The 21,611-nt window shown below is 31.7% G+C and overlaps 3 protein-coding genes across 3 annotated transcripts; 2 read left to right on the forward strand and 1 right to left on the reverse strand.

The window, feature by feature from the left end:
* Nucleotides 1–10,416: 10,416 nt before the first annotated feature.
* Nucleotides 10,417–12,101, forward strand: LOC145099807 (uncharacterized). The gene is made up of 5 exons (XM_079037312.1): nt 10,417–10,845; nt 10,897–10,988; nt 11,103–11,312; nt 11,440–11,561; nt 12,034–12,101. Exons 1-5 carry the CDS (start codon nt 10,417–10,419, stop codon nt 12,099–12,101), a joined length of 921 nt encoding a protein of 306 aa, XP_078893438.1.
* A 710-nt stretch (nt 12,102–12,811) lies between these two features.
* LOC145099808 (protein LYK5-like) lies at nt 12,812–14,566 on the reverse strand. The gene has a single exon (XM_079037313.1). The coding sequence runs from the start codon at nt 14,564–14,566 to the stop codon at nt 12,812–12,814; it is 1,755 nt and encodes a 584-aa protein (XP_078893439.1).
* A 3,221-nt stretch (nt 14,567–17,787) lies between these two features.
* On the forward strand, nt 17,788–20,158 carry LOC145099809 (replication protein A 70 kDa DNA-binding subunit B-like). Its single transcript, XM_079037314.1, has 11 exons — nt 17,788–17,799; nt 17,889–18,156; nt 18,276–18,369; nt 18,453–18,580; nt 18,664–18,748; nt 18,844–18,979; nt 19,061–19,269; nt 19,346–19,466; nt 19,584–19,706; nt 19,792–19,860; nt 19,949–20,158. Exons 1-11 carry the CDS (start codon nt 17,788–17,790, stop codon nt 20,156–20,158), a joined length of 1,455 nt encoding a protein of 484 aa, XP_078893440.1.
* Nucleotides 20,159–21,611: the final 1,453 nt, after the last annotated feature.

The following is a 21,611-nucleotide window of genomic DNA, read 5'->3' on the forward strand; positions in this document are numbered from 1 at the left end:
AGCGCCCCTGGGAGTGGGGTCCAAGGGGCGGCAACCCCTGGTGGGGTCCAAGGGGCAGAGCCCCTGGCTGGGATCAAAATCCGGATTTTTGATAAATGTACCCTGTTTTGTGATCCATATTCTAGACCCGGATTTAAGGTTGTTTATGACTGTTTGTGGACAGTTTTAGGACATAAAGCTATCATGTGGCAGTTTTAAGACAGTAAGTTTTTTCTGTTATATGATCATATCCGAATCTGTAGTTGGTACACTTCTTCTTCATAACATCAAAACATTCTCTCTTTTGTTTTCTCTTAATTCTAATTCTTATCCGATTAAAGATTGGGAGTACCACCTAAATACTTTAATCTGAAAGTGAAAGCTACAATTCTCATAATTTCCAAGTTTTCTATACCCCAATTCTAACACACCTTTCTTTAGAAAGCTTATACGTGTGTCTAAACAATTTAAGCACTTATAGTAATAAGTCTTAAATGTTTAAACTAATTGCCAAATCTCACAATTCGAACTATAAAGAGGGATGTCATAACCATAATCGAATTTGAGAATGCAATTTACACAACAGCTAACTCCTTAAAATCTTCCTAGTGAAAGCGTTTCCTCACAATCATTTTCATGAAAGAGAGAAACCTTATGACACTTAGATTTTATGGTGTATGTGTTCTTGTCCATGTGAATTTGTGATAACCATAATAATAAGATAATGTTTGTGACAAATCCAAACTCTTCTGGACAGAACTTGTTCATTCTTAATTTCTTGCCATCAAGGGTCCCACCATTACTTACAAGTTATTTATCAACCCACCTATACTAGTCGATGTACTTTCATTGAACAAGGTGATTGCCTTTATGCACTTTATTGAGAACTCGTAGAACTCATGTGCATAAGTAACTTTACTGGAATAGCACAGATACAAGAATGTGTCAACACGATAGGTTACAAACCTCAAGCCGTGTGCTAGTGTTTAATAATAGGTCTACTCTTGATTAGTTCTTGATCCTTTTCAAGATCATTTAGACTCCCACTGACCTCTTGACATATAAGATTCTCTTGTCAAGAAATATTTCATGAAAAACAAATATTCAGGAGTTAGTGAGGATTCTTATCAAGACAAACACTACATACAATTGGTATTAGTTGGTCTTTGTCTTATCCAAGACATCACAATTTACCAATTTCAAATGTGCAAGAGTAAGAAAAACAATTTTTCTACTTCACATTTGATGAGTGTGTTAGAACTTCTTAAGATGTGTCACTCAAGTCACAATCTTGGAGTATGATTCTGAGACTTGTTTTGTAACGAAGTATGATTCACTTTTTGACTTAACCATTTCAATAGTTTCAGATTCCTCTTTTTATCCATACTAGTGCACTAAGGTTTACCTAGAGGATCAATTGTGATATGGTTTCACAATCAATAAGACGATCATAAAACATGATACTAAAGTACTCTCCCATCTTTTCAGATTGGAGAAACTTTTATCTTTCTGCCTAATTGATTCTTCTTATTCGTTCTTCTATTATCGAAACTTTTTCAATAATTCAGAATTATACTTAATCTTGTAAGCATAACCACATTTACTAGAGTTTTATTAAATTATGACGAATAGTCTTATTGTTATTTGTGGTGGACTTGACCAGTGCACAACATTGTGTTCTAGTCCTTTAGTCCTTCACTTAACTCACATACTTGTGTGATCAAGGAATTAGTCTTAATTTCCCAAGTACCAAGATTTCCATACATCACATGATTCAAATAATGTGATTCCAAGCTTCTGTCCAATTAATACTTGGGCAACGGGAATCTTTCCTTACTTAGAAAAATTATGACACTACCATAAATAACATAACTAAGAATCACATCCACTTAATATTGTGTACAATAGAAACACACAAGCATCCATTTTTCATAAATAACATTGCAAGGATATATAAATAAGACAAATCTCGAAATTTATTTTATTTATAAAAAGGTGCGGAAAAACTTTTCCTTACAATGCAAATTCAAATGAAAACTATGTTATTTCATATCCCTAAATAATCTATCATAGCTCTAAAAGTAGCAGCTCCAAAAATCCGATCATCAAATCATGCAATTGAAATCCATTTCTTCGCAATCAGACTCAGCTTACTTCTTCCTTTAAGCTTCCTCTCTTGTCTTCGATCCTACAAAACACCAAATGTAATCTTATCACATCATGTATTTAGAATCTCTAAATAGTAACTTAATAGAGTTAGATAGTGGATTTTACCTGAAGTAGAGTCATACATCTTGACTCTCCTATCTCTTAGATCCCTCAGGTAGTCAGGGCAGCTTCATAACCAGTGCCTCCTCTTTTTGGCAGTAGAAACATATGGATTCTTCTGGAATGGTACACGAGACTATCTCTGAATCGGCTTTTCTGTTGCGTAGAGAAAACTTTTCTGGACTTCTAATGTTTCCATTGCCCATAGAAGGTTGGGACACTGATTTACCAGACAAATTTACTCGACCAGTACGCCAAATCATTTCTGATTTAGCAGCAATAAGCAAATAAATCAAATCAATGAGGATCACGTCATGGTCCATCATATAGTACTCTCTAACAAACTTACCATACGATTTAGGAAGTGAGTGAAGAACCCAGTCAATGGCCAACTTCCTTGAGACATCGACACCTAACATTCCAAATCTATCAATATGCAACTTCATATCCAAGACATGAGCACATACAGACTTTCCATCTTCGTGTTTGTTTGCCAACAGGGCTTGAATGACCTTGAACTTTTCAAGTCTTCAAACACGTGGGTCAGGGAGAATAGTTGGAGGAGGTGGAGGAAGTGAAGCATGATTTCCATTTCCACAATTCAATCGTGGAACATCATCTTCAAGCAGAAAACTTTTTCCAACGGATTCAGGAAGACCATAGTTGATAGATTTTGACATCTACAAAACGGGAGAAATTCAAGTTAGTTGATTGGAGTACTTGATATAACACCCAAATGAAATATCAAGGCTAGGACCAACACAACATCCTACAATATGGAAGAGGGATGCTGTAATCCAAATTGCAGAATATTTGAAGGTAGGTAAATGAGGATTTACCAATTTCCACAATGAAAAATGAAAATTGAAAATTAAGTTTTAAATGAATTGAAACTCCTAGATCTTTTGAGATTCATTGAACTTTTCAACGACATGTTTAAATCTCGAGTGTGCCCTTTGTTTGTGACTGGGATGTCGAGGATCAGAAACAAGTTGTGGATAACCATGCAAATATACATGGTGCCTCCAATGTTACAGTCACCTAATCAATGTGCCGGTTAACCACACACGCTCCATCGATCTATGACAAACATCGAGCCACCCTTTCCCACATTTTATTAGAGCCCAATTAGTGTGCCGGTTAAATACACATGCTCCACTAACGTCTTAGCAAGGGTACAAAGTGTAATTTCATGGAATAGCACTAACTCCACATTTTTCCTGAAGTAACTAAGATTTGGGATTTATAAAAATGTTTAGTTACTTAGTACTTCATTATACTTATAATGGAAGGTTGCGTCCTATCCTACCCGTTCGGCTAACGACGCTCCACTAGTCAAGAGTGAAGTGGGTAAGAGTGGATACCCATTCAATCGCCATTTTATAGGCAATTTGCTTAAACACCCTTTATAGACCAGCTTCGTGAATGAGGTCTACTAACAGTAAGACTGACCTTTTACTCATAATATTAGACTTTTAATTTTATATAGTATAAGGGTGTATTTTACACTTTTAAAATACTAGGTGGTTTAATTTAATAAATTATACTTCTAATTTTGTTAAATACAAACCATTACATTATGGATTTATCAACTCTCGTTTAATTACACACTTAATTAATTTAATAAAACCATAATGGTGTAATTTGAACTTTTCAAAATACTAGAGTTTTAGAATTTAATATTTCAAAATTAATTTGTTAATCAAAACTTTAAATTCCAAAACTTGAGGGCAAGTATTGATACTTTTCAAAACTTCCTAGATCAAATTACAAATAATTCAATTAATCAAATAATTAGTGATTATCTAAGTTTGACCTAATTAAATTTCCTTCCAAGATAATACAAATCAAAACTACAAATAATTAATCTTTATCTTATAAAACAAGTAATTATCTTAATTTTGACAATTATCTACTATTTGGATTTGGATAATCAATACCATAATGAAAAAATCGGATTTTATCTGGAAAGACAGTTTATTGTAATTATCCAAATCAAAATATGGCAAAATTTTCGAGATTAGCTGTCAGATTTGAGCTCACGTCGTGAGCACAATGCTCACGTCGTCAGCCTGGTTAGAACCCAAAAAACGAAAAATTTTCATCTTTGAATTATTAAATATAGCATCAAATACATTATATAAACAACCTAGGCTCTGATACTACTGATGGGTTATGAGTACTACATCAATCCTATGGTGTACATGCAAACCCTAAAGCTTTGGATCTAGTGTGTCTAATGAACATGAAATAATTAGCCAAAGCTCATAAACCCTAGATCTAACATACAATAATCGAATTAACATATACTTGTGTGGGCTGCTAGGGTTTCAGGTGAAACCCTAATTCTCTGCTTAGGCCTTAAGCAACCCATGAAGTTCCCCTAGAAATCCCTTGGACGAAATCCATATGGGCTTCCCATATATTTTGTCCAATCTCCTTTCCAGTAGGAATCCATAGCCCAATTGCAACTATCATATAATTGCAATATCAGTCCCCTTTATTTAATTAATCTCTTTTAGCCACAAAATTAATTCTTATTAATTCTTGACTAATATTAATTAAACAATACGATATTTCTTTTAATATATTATTCATATAATATATTAATAAATCATAATTAATCCTTTTTCTCCTTAATTCATCCTATCAGTTGTTATGGTGAAGGCAACCCAAAATGACCATGCTCACAATCGGGTCAAGTACATACCAAAATAGTTATGGGCTTAGACACCTAATCCAACAATAGTTGCCAAGGTTGATGAACTAGTTTCGATCTCAAGGATCAGTTTCATACTCTTCATATGAATAGAGGCACAACAAATTTGAGACCATTAAGTGTTTTTAATAATATTGTGTTAGAACTAAAGGTTATTGAATGGAAGTTTGAAGATGAGGACAAAGTATTGAGGCTCATATTATCTTTTACATCTCTTTATGAGCATATAAATCCCATTATGATGTATGAGAAAGAGGATGTTACTAACAAACTGTTGTCGGAAAAAAAACCTAGAAAGTAGCAGTTATACTTCTTTAGAATGGACAATTTTGACATTTGAGACTAGAAAGAAGACTCTAATATGTTGGAAGTGTAGGCCGTTTGGGCATGTTAAGTGAAACTGTCCAGGTGAAGCAAATTCGACATAAAGCTCTAATACAACTAAAAATATATATTTCGTTATTAATGGTGATGATCTTGTTTGAGATCTGGCATCCTTATGGTATGTATGTTACCATGGAAAGGCATATGTTTTTGTTAGCGACTTCGCATATTTATACATAAGAATTAGATGGGCATAAATACAAGATGTGTGGTGAAAATTGATGTTGATGGCTAATGACTTTTCATGTGTGCAAAAAAGGGGAATTTTACCATAATTTTTCAACAAAATATCCGATATGTGCCATAGTGTAATTCTTAGGACGATATATTTTAAGCGGTATTATTTTTTTATGGTAGAGTATGATATTCTATTACTTTAGAATTATGATTTCCAACTAAAGATAATGTTCCTTTTTTTATGTGTTTGCACTTTTCTTTCACTTAATTATCCGATGTACAAATTATTGAGATATCGGCTAATAAATGAATAGTGTTACATTCCACATCGGTGCAAGGAATGAAAGTAGGTTGGTTGGTATTCAAGACTATAAAAGGAGATTAATGTTTTGGTTTCATTACACCCCAATCTCATACACTTGAAGTGTTTGATTTTTTTTTCTTCTTTTATTTTATAAGGTAGAAAAGTACTGCTCTATATTGTGAAGAGTATAAGAGGAATTTGGAGTAGGCTTGATATATTAATCTATTTGATTGTAACATCTAATCATATTGGTGTGATTTTGGAATCTTGAGGCCATTTTCCCAACAAGTCCAGAGGACCTGAAATCAACAAACAACATATGTATCAAAAGACCTTTGACCTAACAGTATCACGTGTGCTGGAAATGTGTCCCTCCTCAAGTACTTGAGGGTTCAAGTCCTATGGTGTATAAAAGACACAAGCCACATGTGTTTTATGGGTCTTAAAGATCAAATTTTGTGTTGAAAAAAGTGCAAAAAATCTAGCCATCTACCCGTTAATGGAGACTACCTTCTCTCGTTAGAGTTTGTTACTCTTAAAAAAATTTAAGTTGGAGTGCTCACCAACTAATGTGTAAGTCCCATAAAGCGCATGACTTTAAATCTTCTTTAAATGAATTTGAATCCACATATTTGGATTTTTATGGCCATCCCTTATTTACTGTTTCAACTCTTTCCTGTGAGATCAAATGACAACCTATATGAAAAATATCTTTTTCATACATTTTTCCTGCAAATTTTAGGAACTCCATTCCAATTTTAGTTTCATGTGGCATATAATTTTTGGAAATTGACACTGTAGCACAACAAAGTTTTGGCTTTGTCCCGTATTGGTCACTCAAGTCTTTTTTTTTTTGCGTAATTAGTCCTTCAACTTTCAGATTACCTGTCAATTACACATTATGAAACAAATGAAGGGGTTTCTAGTTACTAAGGTTATGAGTCGTGCCATGTTACATTTGAGTCACCAACACTTGCCTATGTGGCACTGAGATGGCCTCCATATGGATTTTTTTTATATTTTTTTTAAATTCTTTTTCAATTATTATTCTTATTAAATCATATTCTATTTTAATCAAAGCACGTTCCATCTTCCTGTAAACCAATTCCCACCACTGCCACCATCCAGCTCCTACTTCCCACCACCGACACCACCATCTTCCACCTCCCACCACCTTCTTACACCCTATCACCTATCCACCTCCCAACACTACCACCATTCATATTCCTCTAACTCATCATGAATACACCAAAATAAATACTAAATCCACACGCAAATGAAGAAAGAGATTAAGTTCAAAGGTTCAATAAAATATAAAAAAAGAACATTAGATGAATCGAATACAAAAATAGATTACTAGAGAACCGTCCATAAACAACAGTTGTATGCCAATTGGTGTCAAGCTCTGGATCAGCAGGGAAAGTTGTTGCTTTCAGGGCAGAAGATTGTGCATTCGCCTTCCCATCCAAAGTTATCTGGACTCCAAGTCTCTTTCGACGTCTCCTTCCACAAATTCTCTTTTCCTTCTCTAGTTTCAACCTCTATCACCTAAATATGGACCTTACACACTAAACATAACATGAAACCAAAATAATAAAAATCAACAACTTTTGTAATATGATAGACTAAAAGGGAAACAAAGACCCATCATTAACTCACCAAATCCAAAAAAAGATGAAGATATAGATGACGTTCAAAGCTTCAAAAAAAATCCAGAAGAAATAGTACATCGGATGAACACACCAAATCTTAAAAAAGATGAAGAAATAGATGAGGTTAAGAACTTCAACAAATCCAGCTAAAGAACATTAGATAATTGAATACTAGAGGGTTCATCGGAATCCATCAAGTTGAGAGGAAGATCGACGATGCCAAACATCAGGACTCTCGAAATTCTCACACTACACTTTATATAACTACTTGTGACCTTCAATACCCGAGGAATCTGGTTTGTGAATGCACTTCGCACACTTTAATTTCAGATCCTTTTTTAAGCTATGAAATAGATGATTTGTACTTATGAGCAAAAGTTCTTCCCCATCCGCATCTTTTTTCTTTCAAGGACCAAATCCGACAACGGTGGTTCCCCTTCCCTCTCAGGAATCTGTGTCGATGGAAGGGAGAACCCGATTTAAGTGAAGCGAGAGAGCTACAATGGTCAGCACAAGACTATCAGCAAACACAAACATGTTATAGATGGTTGCGATGAAAGGCGTCGGAGATGGTTCGGGAAGGAGTTGTCGGAGAAGGTTGAAAAGAAAGGCATCGACAATTGTTGGTAAAGGAGTTACTAACTAGGGTTAGGGGGTTAGTACCGGGAACGGAGAAGGAGATCGCTCACAAGGGATTTTTATTAAAAAAATGAAAGAAAAAGCCATGTTTTGTTGGTTTAATTTTTTATTTTGAAAAAAAATCAAAATGACACCTAGACTAAATGCAACCGGGAAACCGGAATGAAATTGGTTAATTAACTTATTTAAAAGGTAAAATAATACATTAAAGGATTATTGCAAAAAAAAAAAAAAAAAAAAAAAAAAAAACCAACTACAACTTTAGTGATCAATCTGGGACAAACAAAAAAATTTGTTATGTTAGGGTATTCATTTCCCTATAGTTTTTCGCATGTAAGTTTCTTGTACTTTACATTGAGTATATACACGAGTTTTTAACCATAATAGAGTTAATGGAAAAAATATTTACCATTTTAGGGTTCTTTCAAAAATATTCACAAAAATGGTATTATTTTAATTTCAAAACTAATATTATTGTTTTTAAAAAAACAAAAACACGTCTTCTGATTACCGAGGAAGATTGGAACGAGAACAGAAAAGAAAAAAAATCGAAAATGTCGACGCAACTAGGGCTCTAGCAGCGGTTCGTTCGTCTCCTCACATGTCGTCCATCGTCTGTCGCCTTCCATCTCCTCCTCCATCGTCTGTCGTCTCCTCCTCCGTCGTCGGTGACCTGCAACTCCTCCACCCTTCGCTTCATTCAAGGTTCTTCCTGCTCGTTTTCTTGATTCCGGTTTTTCAGTTTTTTTTTTTTTTTTTGCTTTTTGCTTCTGCATTCTGTTTTTCTCGATTACGTATCTACTTAAGAGGCCAAATGGAAGCTAAATACTGATACACACCACTAGAGATAGACATACTTCTTTGGGGCTATTCCTTGAGGATTGGTATAAAAACTGACAACCTGTATTTGGACATCATATGTTGTAAGAAAAGACTATCTTGTCCTCTATGACACTAACAACTACATGTTGATACACTATAGTACATTTGGTAGGAGAAGGGCAGGTGTTGGATTCTTTAGGTCTAGCGCTTTAAGCTTGCATGTCACTGTATCCAATTAAATGGATTGAACTCTAACCTCTCTTGATACGATTTAAATATCATGATCCAATCTATGTTTACACGTAATAAAATTAATTACTTTTATTCCATTACTTTATATTGTTACCTTCACAGATGACTAAATGGCTTGAACTCTAACCTCTCTTGATTGTTAATAGTTGTGCTTCTTTTATTACCATTTACGATACTTGATTAAATGTCACCGATTAAAATATAAGATCACTTATGTAGCTTATAATTTGAACATATTTTTTTTAATATACACTATTTTATTGATTTATTTGTTTTATAAGTTATTACAGATCGATTAACTGTTTCGTACGACTGAAATGAAGTCTATCGACCATTTGGATAAGAAATAGTGCATTTGACCGATAGTTAATTTGGAACAACACCTGCCCTTCTCCCACCAAAGGTACTATACCTGAATTTCATTAGTGAAGGATTTTGAGACATTATTATTTAAGTTCAGTATGTATCTAGTTAAGACGAATTGTTGATCAATTTCTGCTTTTGTTTATTTGCTTTTGTAGATGCAAAATCACAGCTTGTTTTTTATTTTTTTAATCTTTTTGTAGATGGAATTGATTTTAAACATGTCATTATGTTTCTTTTTTCTTGCTATCACAAATTCACATGATCATTTTTTGATCAATTTTTGTTTGTTTTTGTTTGTTTTGTAGATGAATTCTATTATAGATATGATTGACAGGGAGAATTTTTCTATAATCTCTTAAGTTGCTGTTGTGACTAATGTGATGAATATAGACAATAGAGTTGAGTTAAATGAAATATTGGATGATGGAATTGGAGATGAAGATGATGAGGAAGCATCTTTTGACAATAATGTTGAAGTACCTTCGACTTTCACTAATATGGAAGGAACAAATTTGACTATTGATGACAATTGGATTATGACACAATCAACGAGTAAGAATGATTTTACACGAGAGTTGGGAAAAGATTCTTTCAAGGATAAAGAGGAACTTATTAGAGCAATCAAGATCCATAGCATTAGGACACATAGACAATTTGAGGTCATTGAGTCACGCTCAACTATTTGGACTCTAAGATGCAAGTTGTACTTACAATCTTGTTGCAAATGAAAACTTCATGCAAGTAAACATAAATGTATTAGTTATTTTGAAATCACATCGTATACCGGTCTGCACACTTTTTTACACTATAAGCTTTCTCTAGACCATCCGAACCTAGATGCAAGCTTGATTGCTATGGAAACTAGACACCTTATAAAAGAGCAACCTTCTATCAGTATTCCGACTTTGAGAGCTGAAATAGTTGAAAATTTAGGCTATACTCCTTCATATAAGAAGGTTTGGGTTGGAAAGCAAAAAGCAATTGAATATGTGTTTGGAAACTGGGAAGAGTCTTATGTTACATTACCAAAATATCTAGGTGCACTTCAAAAGTTCAACCCAGGAACTATAGTTGAATGGTGTGTTTCAAGATCAACCGATGTGGATGAAGTTGAATTTAGGCGTGTTTTTTGGGCTTTTGCTCCCTCTATCAAAGGGTTTCACTATTGTCGACTGGTGATTAGCATTGATGGCACACATTTATATGGTAAATACAAGGGTAAGGTGTTAATTGCAATGGGAGTTGATGGTAATAATCAAATTTTGCCACTTGCATTTTCTATTGTAGAAAATTAATCTTATGATACTTGGGATTGGTTCCTTTCTCATGTCAAGAATCATGTGGTGAAAGACCGTGAAGGCATATGTCTAATATCTGATCGTCATGGTGGAATTCTTAAGGCTGTCAATGAGCATGGATCTCCATGGTTAGAGCCACGTGGTTTTCATAGGCCTTGTTATATTTCTTAAGTATTCTCTTAGGACATTTCAATAACTTGTTTCATTAACTTACATTATTATTATTTTTTTTAATTTTAAAGGTATTGTTTACGACATTTCATCAGCAACTTTTATGACAAATTTCGTAATTTAGAATTGAAAGCTTTAGCTTATCGTGCCAGGAGTCAGAATCAAATTCGAAAGTTCAACTCCATCATGGATGAAATTGGGAAGTTAAATCCACGTGCTCGAGAATGGTTGGAGAGTCATCCACTTAATAGATGGACACTTGCACATGATGGTGGAAGGAGGTATGGATTGCTCACAATAAATTTGTTAGAGATTTTCAACAGTGTAGTTAAAGGTGCTCGTTTTTTTTCCAGTCACAGCTTGTGTGCAACTTACATTCTATAAAATGGTGCATTATTTTGAGGTTAGATGTCATTTAGGATCTAGTTCTCAAGCCCATGGAGATACACATACTCCACATGTTGTAAAACAAGTAGCTTTGATGGCAAAAGCAAATGCACGTTCCTTAAGATCTTTTAACCGAGAAAAATGTATATTTGAGTTGATAACTCAAACAGGTCGAAATGCGCAAGTAGTTAATTTGGAACAAAAAAAACTTGCACATGTGGGCATCTGAGTTCTCATGTCTTGAGTGCATCTGTCAAACTCTCTTTGAATAGTTGGCAATATATTGATAGATGTTACTCGATTGAATATTGTTGTGCTACTTGGGCATCTGAGTTCTCCCTGCTTCCTCATAAAGCATATTGGTCACAATCACCATTTAACGAATTACTTCCAAATTTAGAACTATTACGAAATAAAAAAGGCTGCCTTCGTTCAACAAGACTAAAAAATGGTATGGATATTAAAGAAGGAAGAAATGTCGATCTTTGTGGAATTTGAAGGCAACCGGGGCATAGTCGAAAATGATGTCTGTCTATGCCAAGATAGTTTAAAAAAATATTTTATGGTTTTTGTTGTGGTTATTTCCTCTTATTTTTATTTTTATTTTTTTTACAGGTAAGAATTTGTTACCGGTTCAACTTCAAGCTAATTGTGATGTTTTTTTTTTCTTTTTCTTTTTGTAATAAACAATGTTGGAGTTTATTTTGTGGTGTTTTTTATGTAACAAACAATATTGAGGTTTTGATGTTTTTTTTGTATGTGAATATTGGAGTTTTTGCACCTTAAAATATATTGTATTTTTAATTTTTTATGGCGAAAATTTGATGGTAAAAAGGTTGTGTAAGAAAAAATGATATTTAAAAAAAAACAGAAAAAAAAAAGATTAAAAAAACTGCTATTTAAAAAAAACTGTAAAAAAAGGTAAAAAAATCTAAAATAATAGTTGTCATTTAAAAAATATATATAAAAAACAATAAAAAGGTGGAATAAAAGAGAAAAAAATAAGATATTTAAAATTAAAAAAAAAACTAAAAAGAAAACTAAAAAATAAAGAAAATAAGAAAAATACTATTTTGATAAATATTTATGAAAGGACACTAGAATGGTAAATATTTTTTTCAACTACCCATTATGGTCAAAAATTCGTAGATACATCTTCAACTTCAGCCATATTTTTTGTAGTTATTATCTTTTGATGGTAATTTCTTTTCTTAAAATGGTTAGTTAATTGTATAATTACATGATGCAAGCACTTTCTTTTATTTGATTGTCGATGTTGTTTCTTGAATACACACAATTCAACAAGTTTTTTACATCATAATTTTGACTATTACATACAATTTGTTATTCCCAAAGGCTCAATAGATACAACTAATGAATCAATCTTAAAACACTACACCATAAATACCGTTTCTGAGCTTTGTGCATCCATTTGAATCATCATAAGAGTGGAAACAATCTCATTCATACTTAATCTTCTTGATGGTTCCGATTCCAAACAACCCAAGCTTAGTTTCACCATACGCAATGCAAGTTCATCTTGATCTATAACAAACCCAAGGGCATGTCTAGCTTGCAGCCGAGGGTCAATAAGGTAATTAACCTTTCCTTTCCCATTATTTTCATCACCCATGATCGAAGCAACTTCTTCAGACAACATCACTTCTTCTCCATCATCATCATTTTCATACACAGCTTTCTTTCCGGTTATCAATTCCAAAAGAACAACTCCAAATGCATAGACATCAGTCTTGGTTGTCACATATCCCGCCTCTAAATACTCCGGTGCAAGGTAACCCTTTGACTCAAACCGACATTTTATAGATGAATTTATGTTTTCGCCCTTCTCCGTTGACTTTGCAAAACCAAATTTAGAAATCTTGGCGCGTAGATCCTTAGTAAGTAATATATTACTACTGTTTATATCTTTATGAACATAAGCTGGATTCGCAAAATTATGTAGATATTGAAGACCTTTAGCAACATCTAAACCAATACGAATACGATTATTCCATGTTTGACTTTCTTGACAACTCAAATCTTGAAGCCATTTGTTTAAAGAACCATTTTCCATGAACTCATAAACAAGGTAACTAGCTTTATCATGTTCACAAACTCCATAAAGACCAATAAGATTAAAATGATTAAACTTTTGAAGAATTTTCACCTCTTTATTCGCGTGTGCTCCCATCTGTTTAATCGCGACTTTTCTACCCTTTAAACTCCCTTTATAAACCGAAGCACTCAATCTGTGTTCGAGGGTAAATCCGTCCGTGGCCTCCTCCAATTCTTCAAATCTGTAGATTTTAAAAAGTTGATCGACACTAGCAATACCAAGTTGAATATCTTTAGGCAACGCCCATTTTACGGTTTTACCCTTATTCACTCCTCTTTTCGATATTACATATATCACAAAAACACCACAAAGAATCGCTAAGAAACCACCTGATAAAACCCCGGCTATGATTACTTTCTTTGAAAGATTCCAATTCCGATTCCGGCCGAGTGTTCTTGTTTGAGAAGTCAAAGGTTCAGTAGATAGAGGAACAAGAAGTGTAGTAAACGGAAAAATCTCATCAACAGAAGAAAACCCGTTTTCCAAAATTAAATTATGAACACTTACATTAAACCTCTTACTAATTTTCTTGATCGAATCTTTCCAAGTAATCAAATAAGTCAACAGAAACCTGATTCCGTCGTTGGTTTGACTAACCGTAGGACACGCACATCTAAGCGGGACATGAAGCTTGTCACCAGCATGCAAATCAAGTCGATCATAAACATTATATTTTTCGAGGGAATCACATGTGGTTAAACCTTGGAATGTAAGATTTGCGATAGTGAAATAAGTGTCATAAAAAGTGGGAATAACAAAAGAGGTGTTAGCCTGATAGTATTGATCATAACAAGAACACGTTACCGGAATGATTAGCTCTTTGTTTAGAGGCAAGATGTCGTTGGAATCAGTGATTCCGTTGATCCGAGCAACATCCATATGGTCGATTGACATGAGCTTGGAGATGGTGAAAACGGTGTCGTAAAGTGGTTGAGTTCGGAAGATTAAGAAGGTGGAACACGATTGTATTCCGTTGCAAGTGTAGAGGAATGAAGGGAATGGTCCTGTTTTGTCGGAATTGTCGCAATCCATAACTGTGTTTCCGGAGTACGTTTGTTGAGCGATGGATTCGTGAGTGAAAAAGAGGAATGGAAAGAGGAACAGGAATGGGTTCATGATTGATGGGAAAATGAAAGTGGGGTTGGAATTAGAACCCTTTGTGAAATGATTGAAGTTAAGTAGCTGAGGAATTGAAGCATTGTTTGTTGACTAAATGAATATGAACGACAACAATTAAGCATGATGATGTCATTTGTGGAAAATTGAACTCATCAAGAATAAAGAATTATGAAAAGTTTTCAAACCAAAAAGGTGTTGAAAGGGACTGTTTAATTAACCAAAAAGGTAGTGAAAGGGACTTTAATACTAATATGTTAGTATTTTATTTTAAGCGTAAATTATTGAATTTTAGTTACTAAATTTTACATATAGAAAAAAAAGGGAAAATGACTAAAAAAACCTAATGAAGTTTCCAAACCATTCAAAAAATCTCAATCATGTTTTGTCTGTTCAAAAAAACCCAACGAACTTAACATTTTATCTAAAAAATCCAACAAAGTTCCAAACCGTTCAGAAAATTTCAATCTTGTTTTGTTTAAGTTCGTTGGGTTTTTTTTGAACAGTCAAAACATGATTGAAGTTTTTTAAACGTTTTGGAAACTTCGTTGGTTTAACAAGTCATTTTTCCGACACGGTAATAAGCCATGTCATCCGTTTCTCTTATTTGACTTTCAGGAAAGTGTAACTTAGTTGGGTTTTTTACACAAAATGTTAAGTTTGTTGGGTTTTTTTTTAACAGACAAAACATGATTGGGATTTTTTGAACGGTTTGGAAACTACGTTGGGCTTTTAAGTCATTTTCCTTAGAAAAAAAAATGCATATTCTAAATCTACTATTTTAATTTATGATAGAATGAGAAAGACACCAGCAGGATGCGCCTAAGAAAATTAAATTAAAAAAAAAATGGAAGCTAGGAAGCATATTCCATCAAGAATTGTCAATTCTATTAAATAGATAATAATAATAATAATAAAAACAAATAGTTTTTTTTTTTTTAATTTCAATGAAATCAATCTCAATTCCATTATAGACTACGCTAATGTTAATGAAGATGAAATCAATGGTTCATTGAATTGAAACAAAAAGGTTTGTTTTACACAATAGAATAGAATAAATCAGATTTAGAGTTGTCATTAATAATTTTTTCATTCCATATGAGCAATTGCACTATAATTCATTTTGGAGATGTAATTTTTAGTCAAACAAATTAAAAAACCATTTAACAAATAGTCATTATTTTAATTAAATATCAAGTTTTTTTTAATAATTACAAAAAAATTAGATTCTTAACTTATTTGTTTTTAAATAATCTTTTCTTTATCTTTATTATTTTATTTTTGTATAAACAGGATTGTTTATTACAGTTAATAATAATGTGTAGAGCAAAATTAAAAATTACACATTTATTTACATACAATATAAAAAAAATAGAAACTTATTTGTTTTGACATCCTAACCAAATCCTAATCCTAATAAATAAATAAGTACAAGTCAGTCACGTGTCAATCTATAAGACCCCCAAAATCGAGTTTCCCCGCTCATTTATTCATCTATATTTACGTAAATGCCATTCAATCCAAATCAAATCAAACTGATGCAAAAAATCCGGAAAAATGAGGAAACAACTGCATTCAAAATATGCAACCAATAATTTTAAATGAATCAAAATTATGGAAATAATTTGAAAAAATAGGTTAATCAAATTTCAGATTTGAAATTCCCGATTAAATTTGAAAGTTTGTTTATTTTGATTGCAAATTAAATAATTTGCTTTACGTAAATCCCTAAAAATATGCACTAATTTATCAAATACTGAAATATATATACAATACAATACAATACAATTATACCATTTATACGGTTCTTTTGTGTTGACCATTCTGTTCCATAGAAATCTTTGCAAACGTTATTCTTCTCCATTCTTCTTGATTCTACAACGCTTCAATAATCAAATATCAGGTTAGTGTATTCAAATATCAGGCTTCTTTAATTATCTTATGATCGACTTGTTTTTGTTGGAATTAACAACCACAAATCCAGATTATTAATTTTTCTATGCTCTTCATGATCTGATTTATCAGTTTCTATCATATTGTCATTATATGAGTTATCTTCTTCTTCTTCTTTTCCTTATTCTTCTTCTACCTCTTCAGTTAAAAAGACGAAAAAACTAATGAACATGAGAACTTGATTTTGTTTACAAAAAAAAAGTCTTCTTCAGATCTGAAGCTTTAATTATTACAGTATGTTTTGTTTGGTTTGCTGTTACATTTACTTTGTTTTGCTGTTACTGTGAACCTAATTTATGATGTCAATTATTATTACTTTGTCTATTTACGTATTAATGTATTATAAAAAAAAAGCATTTCGCAGTATAAATTCAAGATATCTACATTACCATTACTAATTGTTATGTTATCTATTACGAAGTTGCAGGGGCATTTTCGGTATAATTGCCCTTTTCATGTTAATTTTATATTTAAATATATCTACATGTTAAATATATTGTTTGGTGTGATTTTTAATTTAGGGAAAATGCCATCTTTTTTCAAACTGTAAATCCGAAAATGTCATCAGTTAAATTAGGGAAAATAAATCCGGAAAAAAGTAATATCAAAAAATGCAATCAAATAATTAAAAAGTAAACCAGAAGCGGGGCAATTTATATTTGGAAGTTGCAGGGGCATTTTCGGTATAATTGTTGTTTTATGTATATATTTATAAAATTAGTAATATATTTATAAAATACAACTCTGTAGTTTATAGGTTTATAAAATTAGTTAGTTTTAGACTAAATTACTTATGAAGTTTGTATAAAGATACTCCAATAGGCCGGACATTTGTTTTTTACAGGTAGATATTATTTTCTTGTTTATTTGTATTCCAATTTATTATAAAAAGTTCTATTGAATCTAAAAAATTATTTCATATGAATTATTGGTTTTTGTCATGTGCTATTTATAATTTTTCTGTTTTAGTTGTTAGTTAGGATGTTCTGTACATTCTTGAAGGTTGCTATTTTTCCTTACAATTCTATATGGTTTAAATTTTCTTGCATAAAATGAATATAGGGAATAAAGTTTACCTAAATAACATTGACCAGATAGATGAAAAATCACATATCAAGGTTCGGGTGCTTAAAATTTGGAACTTTGTCAAAAATAATAAAGTTTGTTCAATTGAAATGATCCTAATGGACGAGGAGGTTTGTTGTATTTCATATATTTTTTATTCATCATTCAATATTACACATGTTTCAACAAAATAATAATTCTTAATTTTTTTTTTTAACAGGGTACACAATACCATGCTCGTAACTTCAATCAGAATTTCTCCAGATTTCGTCATCTTTTAAAGGAAGATGAAAGTTATATAGTTATAAAACCCAATATGGTTGCTGTTACTAATGGTTTTAGTTATACAGGTCATAAACAAACCTTAACTTTGGATTGGAATAACATCCTAAAAAAATATGATGATTTCTCGGGTCCGGTGAACGGATTTATGTTTGTTGATTTTAATTCTATCATAGAACAAACATGCCCAAGAGACACATTATTTGGTTAGTTATAAAATTTTATTCGAATCATTTTTTATCAGTTGGGTTGTTGGTTATACATTTTATTATTTAAATATTATGATATTAATGCAATAGTTTATCTTGTGTTATCTCTTGTGTAGATGTTATTGGACAGATCGTGTCATTTAGGCCTCTTGAAACTTCAAATCTTGTAGCATCCAAGCATTATATAAAACTCACTCTTAGCAACCTAGAGTGAGATTATATTTTTTAATTTATTTATTATCTTTAATTAATCACAAATTAATATTAATATACGATTTTTTTTGTTTATTTAGTTCTATACATTTGAAGGTTACTATTTTTGGAAGTCAAGCATATCAAATGTCAGAATACCTAAAAAATAACCTGACGGTTAATTGTGTTGTTATCGTGATGCAGTTTTTGAAGCTAAACATTTGGAATGGTTTGTATTCACTCTTTATATATACATGTTTATAATTATTGTTTTTATATACTTTTTATTAATTGGCTATACATTTTTTACAGGAATTGGAGAAGCTAAAAGTCATTTTGAAGTAACGAAATTGTTTATAAATTCTGACATTTACGAAATTAATGAGTTTAAAAATAAGTTAGTTTCCAATTGTTTTTTATTTTTTTATAGTGTATTTTAACTTAAAATAACACAAATCCTAATATTTTTTGAATTTAATTTAAACATTACAGATTGAAATGTCATGACAATGTTGGTATAACTGAAAAAAGCATAACTACACTTCAAAGCTACTATTCTTTATATACAGATGACTTTAAAGACAATTTTCCATTAAAAATAGTTTGTGAGATCACCGAACCACTTAAGGTATATTGCATTATTTGATATGTTTTACATTTTATTTTTGCACAATTTATTTTAATAACTTTTACATTTTATTTGATACAGGAAATGAAGTTTTTATTAGTTTCTTCCATTGTTAATATAAGGCAGAATCTACCATGGTATTATGAAGCATGCAACAAATATGGAAAAAAAATACCCCGTGTTCCCAAAGTCAATCAGTCGTATACCAACACTGAAAAAATTTCAGAAACTATTGTTGTCAAGTGTACAAATGCACATTGCAAAAAATATGAAATTCATACAGTTATAAAGTAAACACATATTTATTTCTATTAATTTTTTCAATCTGCAAACAAAACTAACAGTGACCTAATTTTTTTGTTTTAGGTATATAATTCCAATCAATGTACAAGATTGTACTGGAACCATTGGATTGACTCTTTTTGATAGGGAAGCAAAAAGGCTGTTAAATATAAGTGCATACGAGTTGGAAAAGATACATGAAGCGGTATATTATTCATATCTTAAAATCAGGAAACATTTACTTTTTTTTTAATTTATTAAAATATATGTTACACGTGATGGACTATTTCCAATGCAACTTAACGTGTTGAAAAACCGCAAGTTTGGTTATCTTGTAGATATTACAGAATACAATGTCAAGAACTATAATAATATATACATAGTTCTCAAAGTTACAAAAGATATATCCATTGTTTATGAATTGGAAAGTAAAATAGAACTTATGGTACATAACCTTTTATTGTTGAACATTTATAATTCTTTATTGTTTAAATACATAACGATTAACATATTTCCATTTTATTTTTTAGAGTATTCAATCTGTCTCCTTAAATCAAGTTGCTTTGGAATCAGATGATGTTGTACAACCTGTTCAAAAGGTTTTTCAATTCCTTTTATTAACTTTTATTTATATTTAATTTTTCGAATTAAATACTTATTATTATTATTTTTTTTGTTTTAAATTAGGATGTGATCTCACAAACAGATGAAAGTTTTACACCCTCAACAGTTGATAAGTCAACTGCAACAAGTCCTAGCAAAATATTAACTGATTTGAAGCACAACCTCCAAGAAATTTATGACGTTGATTCTGGAGATGATTTAAGTTCAACTAAGGCTAAAAGAAAATCAACCGGAGAGGAAACTCTAGTCTTAATTCCAAAAATGGAGAAGTGAGTTGGTATTGGTTATAACACACATTTAATATATTTTGATCACTTGTTTTGGTTTTAAAGATATTTTGATTGCTTGGTATGATTTTTATTTTGGGATATTTAGGATGTCAAATATTATTGGTTTTGAATATTTTTGGATATTCTTATTGTTTTAAAGTGGACAAGTTAGTTGATTTTGGTTTTAACGTAAATTTAATATATTTTTAAGTTTATTTGCTTCTAAAGATATTTTGAATTTTTTCTTATTATTTTTAATTTTGAATTTTTATGATGTCTAAACTGTGAAATAAAACAGAGTACAACCTTTGATTGTTTGCCTAAAATGTATTTGATCTTCTACTTATACTTAGTGGTATCAAAAGTGTTTGTGGCTGTTGCAAGTTTAGTTGATTTTGCCCCATAAGTTTTTATGGTACAAGGGTTCATTTGTGCTTGAGAGGTCATTTGGTTCAACTTTGGTCGATATTGCCTAGGGGATTATTATTGTTCAGATGTTACATCTCATCCCGGTTGATAATTACTAAAAGGTTTTTATGATTTGTTGGCTACCCCTTTTAGTTAAAAAGTATAATATGCCTTTGTTGTCTCTTCCTTGAAGCATAATTCTATTGTTGATTGGCTCTTCTATTTTTTACTCTAATAATATTTCATTTTCGTTCAAAAAAATTAGAGAATAAGTGTTTGTGTGTGTGTTTTTCTGTGTTTATATGTAATTGTTGTTGTGTGTAATAGTTGTATACAAAAGTATAAATATTATATGAGAATATAATAACAAGTAAGATCCAAAAACCATGTGCTTTGATATCATCTTTATGTATATGTAAAAAAGAAAAATAAATGAAGTGTAAACTATTATGTCTTGATAAAATGACTATTTTACCCATGTTATATATTTGGGTTAATGATATTGTAAAGTAATAATAATAACAATTGTAATGATAATAATCATAAATAAAAGAGTAAATTATGAAAAATAACCACAAAAAAAGAGCAGTAAGAGGAGCCAACAGGGGCAAAATAGTCCAACCCAAAACTCCAACCACTTAGAACAAACACACCAGCTGATCAAACAATCAAGAGTAGAAACCTCCAAACCAAACTCACCAAATAAACCAACACACTAATCATCTCAAAAAAATAGCAACCAACTTGAGAAGTCACCTTAAAAATAGCAGTCCACTTTCAAATAAAGGACAACTCCTAATCACCAAATAAACAAATACAGTGTTGGGTCCATTATGTGTTGCGTCTTGGGCTCGGTCCATAGTCCAATTTTGTATCCGGAATGGGCCTGTCCATCCGTGATTTATTAATTAGGGTTTAATATTTATAGATGCTTGCATGCATCTTTGTACGTAGCTTTTTAGTCGATCATTCATAGCGATTATAGTTTTTATCGATTGTAACCCTAAAAGCCTCTACAACGGAAGTTCTTTATCGAGCTCTGCTGAGGC

The sequence above is a fragment of the Lactuca serriola genome, chromosome 4 (assembly GCF_051521515.1).
Source record: "Lactuca serriola cultivar US96UC23 chromosome 4, Lser_US96UC23_V15, whole genome shotgun sequence".
In the NCBI taxonomy this organism is placed as follows: domain Eukaryota; kingdom Viridiplantae; phylum Streptophyta; class Magnoliopsida; order Asterales; family Asteraceae; genus Lactuca; species Lactuca serriola.